This window comes from Hemibagrus wyckioides, unplaced genomic scaffold (assembly GCF_019097595.1).
Source record: "Hemibagrus wyckioides isolate EC202008001 unplaced genomic scaffold, SWU_Hwy_1.0 Contig10, whole genome shotgun sequence".
Lineage (NCBI taxonomy): Eukaryota > Metazoa > Chordata > Actinopteri > Siluriformes > Bagridae > Hemibagrus > Hemibagrus wyckioides.
In genome coordinates, this window is record NW_026690770.1 from 488,902 (window position 1) to 495,239 (window position 6,338).

Below are 6,338 nucleotides of genomic sequence, written 5' to 3' on the forward strand. Positions count from 1 at the left end.
CACACACTCACACACACACACACACACACACACACACACACACACACACAGAGTAAGCATCAATTCTATACTATATGATGATGTATACATAAAATGTTTTTCCCCCATGTTATGAGACTAATTTAATGTAATGCTTTCTTTCCGCTTCCAGGAATCAAAAACGAAAACAAACTGGAAAAATAAAGAAAACTGAAGAGCTGACTAAGAAGCAACATGAAAAGAAAAAAAGACAGTGGTCAGTTATTTTTTAGTGCCATGGTAAAATGCTTCATGTTTTTTAGGTAAACGTTGAAATGTTGTCCTGTTTATTCCTGTTTTAATGTTTTTCTTATACAAGGTATAAGAAAAAGTATACAAGGCTCAGTATAAATCTCAGACTAGTATACTTATTATCATTACCCAAATAATTAACCTCATTACTGAAACCTATATATCATTACTGAAACTCATGATTATTAGATGTTAATTTAATTAATAGAGATATAGTACTTTGATGTTAAATGCATGTGCAGAATCTTAAAATGATGTTCTCTCAGGTTTGTCACGTCATTCTGAAAAAATGTCAGGTTTCTTCAAAATATAAAGAAAAAATATTTGTAAATTGTGGACGGTGTTGCGGTAATGAGAGAAATCAGTCAAAATTTAAAAAACTGTTAAATTAAAAATAAATATTATTTCAGAACTTGAAGTAACTGTGCATGACTATTAATAATCCATTTTTAAAACTGTGAAAATGTATTTGCTTTTCTATCAGTGTTAATGTTTTCACAGTGTTGCAGTAATGAGATTTTTTAGGACTTTTGGAAATTATGTTCAAAAAGGTGTTAAATGGTAAGTAAAAGTTTTTAAATTAATGTTCACAAACACTCCAGACTTTGTTGCTAATGTCTAAAAAAAAAAGTTAATTTAAGCATTTTTAAAATTTTCATGTTTGAAATTTTTAAAACCAAGATTTCGTGAGAATCACCCAGATATGTGTGTAAATGTTTGTAGAGGAAGTGCTGGAGTATGCTGTAAAAACATCGATTTTAAAGTACTATCCGCTGTCGTCTGCACTCTGCATGCTAATCTTTGTTTTAAAATTGTTCTTCTGATGTCTGAAGGTCCAGAGAGTGCTGAGGGTAAACCCATGGGCTTGGAATCGAAGTACAAGTGGGTTTTTAGAACAGAATGCACTCTTTATATGAGGTGTCTGCTAAGACCTATATTTTGTAAAGGTGTATGATGTATTCTGTGTGTGTGTGTGTGTGTGTGTGTGTATGATGTATTCTGTGTGTGTGTGTGTGTGTGTGTGTGTATGATGTATTCTGTGTGTGTGTGTGTGTGTGTGTGTATGATGTATTCTGTGTGTGTGTGTGTGTGTGTGTGTGTGTATGATGTATTCTGTGTGTGTGTGTGTGTGTGTGTGTGTATGATGTATTCTGTGTGTGTGTGTGTGTGTATGATGTATTCTGTGTGTGTGTGTGTGTTAGGCACCTGTTGGAGCTGTTAAGGAGGACAGCGGTTCACGGTGAGAGTAACTCTTTGCATATCATCGGTCCATGTGGATCTGTTAAAACCATGGTACGAAGATGTCTGTGTACTACTTCTGTTAGGTTAGGATACACACATGTACTTTACACTAAGCTGTTGTGTGTGTGTGTGTGTGTGTGTGTGTGTGTGTGTGTAGCTGCTACGTTGTGCTCTGAGAGAGCTGCTGGACTTGCAGGAGGTGAAGATGAATGTCCTGCAGGTTCACCTGAGCAGTGAGTGTTGTGTAAAAGAGCGTGTGTTTAAAAGAGGCTGCTGGTTTAAGTCACGGCTCCGTTCATGGCCGCGTGTCTCGTGCAGGTCTGCTGCAGATGGACGACCGGATCGCTCTGAGAGAGATCACACGCCAGCTTCAACTGGAGAACGTCGTAGGAGACAAAGTGTTGGTGTGTGTGTTCCAGTATTCCTGGAATTCTCGAGTCGTGTATACAGCTGGGACGTTACAGGAGCGGCAACATCACATGATTCAAAAGAAGTGAATGTGAGAGAAACTTGGGAGTGATATTACTGTAACTGATAACCCAGTCTGTCTGTCTGTCAGCCTGCCTGCCTACCTACCTGTCTGTCTGTCTTCTTGCCTGCCTGTCTGTCTGTGCACCTGTCTGTCTGTCTGTCTGTCTGCCTACCTACCTACCTACCTGTCTTTCTTCCTGTCTGTCTTCCTGCCTGCCTACCTGTTTGTCTGTCTGTCTTCCTGTCTGCCTGTCTATGCACCTGCCTGTCTGTCTTTCTGTCTGTCTTCCTGCCTGCCTTCCTGTCTGTCTGCCTGCCTGTCTTCCTGTCTGTCTGCCTGTCTGCCTACCTGTCTGTCTATCTTCCTGCCTGTCTGTCTGTCTGCCATTACCTGTTTGCCTGTCTTCCTGCCTGTCTTCCTTCCTTTCTTTCTTCCTGCCTGTCTGCCTTCTTGCCTGTCTGTCTTCCTGCCTGCCTACCTGCCTGTCTGTCTTCTTCCCTGCCTGCCTGTCTGTGCAGCTGTCTGTCTGCCTGCCTACCTACCTACCTGTTTGTCTGTCTTCTTGCCTGCCTGCCTGTCTGTCTGTGCACCTGTCTGTCTGCCTGCCTGCCTGCCTACCTGTCTGTTTGTCTGTCTGTCTTCCTTCTTGGCTGTCTTCCTTTCTGTCTGTCTTCCTGCCTGCCTACCTGTTTGTCTGTCTGTCTTCCTGTCTGCCTGTCTGTGCACCTGCCTGTCTAACTGTTTTTCTGTCTGTCTTCCTGCCTGCCTGCCTGTCTGTCTGCCCACCTGTCTGTCTATCTTCCCTCCTGTCTGCCTTCTTGCCTGCCTGTCTTCCTGTTTGCCTACCTGTCTGTCTGTCTGTCTTCCTACCTGTCTGCCTGTGTGTCTGACTACCTGGCTGTCTGTATGCCTACCTATCTGTCTGTTTCTCTGTTTGTCTGCCTGCCTACCTCTCTGCCTACCTGCCTGCCCACATGCCTGCCTATCTGACTGCCCGTCTATCTGCCCGTCTACCTGTCTGTCTTCCTCCCTGTCTGTCTGTCTGCAGGTGATAAAAGCAGCAGTCAGCCAGTGTTCTTCATCCTGGAAGAGTTTGATCTGTTTGCTCATCATAAGAACCAGACGCTGCTGTACAACCTGCTGGATGTTTCTCAGTCTGCTCAGGCTCCTGTAGCTGTGGTGGGACTCACCTGCAGACTAGTATGTACACACACACACACACACACACTTAATATACCTGTCACCAAAAAACGCCGCATGTTTATAAAATCTCTGTATTTTTTTCCTGTTTGTTTATTCCAGGACGTTCTTGAGCTCTTGGAAAAGTGTGTGAAGTCTCGTTTTTCCCACAGACAGAGTCACCTGTTGAGTTCTCTGACTTTCCGTCAGTATCGAGACGCCTTTCGGTCCGAGCTCACGCTGCAGGATGACTTCCCCGACAGCAAGTTCTCTCAGGAGTGGAACCTCTGCGTCTCGGTACGACACACCGCATCACGAACCTGAACTGAAGTGTTACACTGCTCACATGTGAACATACACACTGCTGGAGGAAGCTCACGTGTTTTCCTCGATTGTACATAGCACGTGTTCTCTCTCCTCGTCTTCCTCACCACTGATGATGATGATGATGATGAGGGAGTAATTATAATGATCCAATTCTAACCATGACAACCATGATTTGACCAAGCATGACCAATTAGAGTAAAATAAAAATATCTAAAGGCTTAATATATATATATATATATATATATACAGGTGCAAAGTTGATTTATTTCAGTAATTCAATTCAACAAGTGAAACTGCTGTATTATATAGAGCCATTACACACAGACTGATATATCTCAAGTGTTTATTTCTTTTAATTTGGACGATTATGGCTTACAGCTAATGAAAACCCAAACTTCAGTATCTCAGAAAATTTAAATATTGTGAAAAAGTTCAATATTGGAGACTCATGGTGTCGCACTCTAATCAGCTAATTAACTTAAAATACCTGCAAAGGTTTCCTGAGCCTTTAAATGTCTCTCAGTCTGGTCCAGTAGGCTACACAGTCATGGGGAAGACTGCTGACTTGACAGACATCCAGAAGACGGTCATTGAGACCCTGCACATGGAGGGTAAGACACAAAAGGTCATTGCTGAAGAAGCTGGATGTTCACAGAGTGCTGTGTCCAAGCACGTTAATGAAATTTTAATGGAAAGAAAGTGTGATAGAAAAGGTGCAGAAACAACAGGGATAACCGCAGCCTTGAGAGGATTGTGAAACGAAGCCCCTTCAAGAATCTGGGGGAGATTCACAAGGAGTGGACTGCAGCTGGAGTCAGTCGCATTCCTTGTGTCAAGCCAGTCCTGAACCAGAGACGATATCAGAGGTGTCTTACCTGGGCTAAGGACAAAAAGGACTGGACTGTTGCTCTGTGGGCCAAAGTCCTCTTTTCAGATGAAAATAAATTTTCCATTTCATTTGGAAATCAAGATCCCAGAGTTTGAAGGAAGAGAGGAGGGGCAAAAAATCCAAAGTTGCTTGAGGTCCAGTGTAAAGTTTGGGGAGTGGTTTGGGGAGCCGTATAATCTGCTGGTGTTGGTCCACTGTGTTTTATCAGGTCCACAGTCATCTACCAGGAGGTTTTAGAGCACTTCATGCTTCATTCTGCTGACCAGCTTTATGGAGATGCTGATTTCATTTTCCAGCAGGACTTGGCACCTGCCCACACTGCCAAAAGTACTAATATCTGGTTTAAGGACCATGGTGTCCATGTGCTTGATTGGCCAGCAAACCCTGTGAAATCCCATAGAAATCCCATAGAGAATCAGTGGGATACTGTGAAGAGGAAGATGCGAGACACCAGACCCAACAACGCAGAAGAGCTGAAGGACGCTATCAGAGCAACCTGGGCTTCCATAACACCTCAGCAGTGCCACAGACTGACCGTCTCCATGCCACGCCGCATTGCTGCAGTAATTCATGCAAAGGGAACTCCGACCAAGTATTGAGTGCTGTACATGTTCATACTTTTCAGTAGTCCAACATTTCTGTGTTGAAAATCATTTTTTTAATTAGCTTTTTATTGGTGTAATATTCTAGTTTTCTGAATTTTGGGTTTTCATTAGATGCAAGCCATAATCATCAAAATTAAAAAAAATTAAACACTTAAAATATATAAAAAATATATCAGTCTGTGTGTAATGAATCTATATAATATAGAGTTTCACTTGTTGAATTGAATTACTGAAATAAAGCAACTTTTCGATGATATTCTAATTTATTCAAATACACCTGTGTATATATGGTGGGGGGGGGGAACAAAATCTCTGCTGCCCTCTAGTGGACAACTCTGAACATAACCATGACGACCACGATTTGACCAAGCAGGAGTAAAATAAAAATATATAAAGGCTAAAAATATACATTATAGAAATATAACATACATATAATAATAAAAATGCTTTTTATTACAAAAGTACAGCTTTTGTATAAATATATAATCACTGCCCGATGCCTGTGGGTCATTATACACAGAATCGAACTGAGCAATTATTTTCTTTACCCGTGTCACGAAAACTGAAGGACGTCATAGTACGGGTTTTTAAACTGTGGTCAGCCCTGAATAGGGGACAATGTCATTTATTTGTTGCTGCTGTTTCTTCTTCTTCTGGTGTCCTTATCCATGAGAGACAGAGAGAGAGAAAGAGAGAGACTTTGACTTTTACAATCCTTTTATTTACACATAAGTCACATAATATGTGGTAAAATCAGGGTGACTCAGTAATTCAATAAATACATTTTAAAATATTTCAATAAATTAAGTTAAGACACATCAGTGAATGGTGGATTTAGTTTAGCTCTGGTGCAAAGCAGGGTTTCTCTTCTGCTACAGAGCACAGAGCATTAGCATGACACCACACTGTCTCAAACATCTTCACATCATTCATCTTTCTGTAGAAATTAAAATCAATTAAAATTCTTGATTTAACAAGTCTGAGGAAAATTCTCTTTGCATCAGTCTGTGTTTTGTGCAAACACAGGTATATCGCCATTTTTGCCTGACCAAATATAAAATTGATCATTTGAAACTGTTCCTCCTGACGTACTTAAAACATACTGAGAGAGAGACAGAGAAAAAGATCTTTATGTGGTGGGTATGAGAACCCTGATTTGGCTGATGTGATAATTATAGCATCATTACAAATAATACAGTCTATCTGTGTAAACTGTGTGTGACGGATAAAAAGTGCAGCTTTGTTCCAGAGCTACAGTATCCTATAGTAATGTTGTAAATGCTTGATTCTGATTGGTCAGATTCATTCGTTAATAAAAAGGGTGTGGCTGGTGATATGTTGAAGCTTTTCATGA

At 41.1% G+C, this 6,338-nt stretch overlaps 1 protein-coding gene across 1 annotated transcript; it reads left to right on the top strand.

The window, feature by feature from the left end:
* The first annotated feature begins 614 nt into the window (after positions 1-614).
* LOC131349735 (origin recognition complex subunit 4-like) lies at positions 615-3,680 on the top strand. The gene is made up of 6 exons (XM_058385310.1): positions 615-1,152; positions 1,473-1,563; positions 1,670-1,745; positions 1,831-1,934; positions 3,002-3,184; positions 3,287-3,680. The coding sequence occupies exons 1-6, from the start codon at positions 974-976 to the stop codon at positions 3,485-3,487; spliced, it is 834 nt and encodes a 277-aa protein (XP_058241293.1). The 5' UTR covers positions 615-973; the 3' UTR covers positions 3,488-3,680.
* Positions 3,681-6,338: the final 2,658 nt, after the last annotated feature.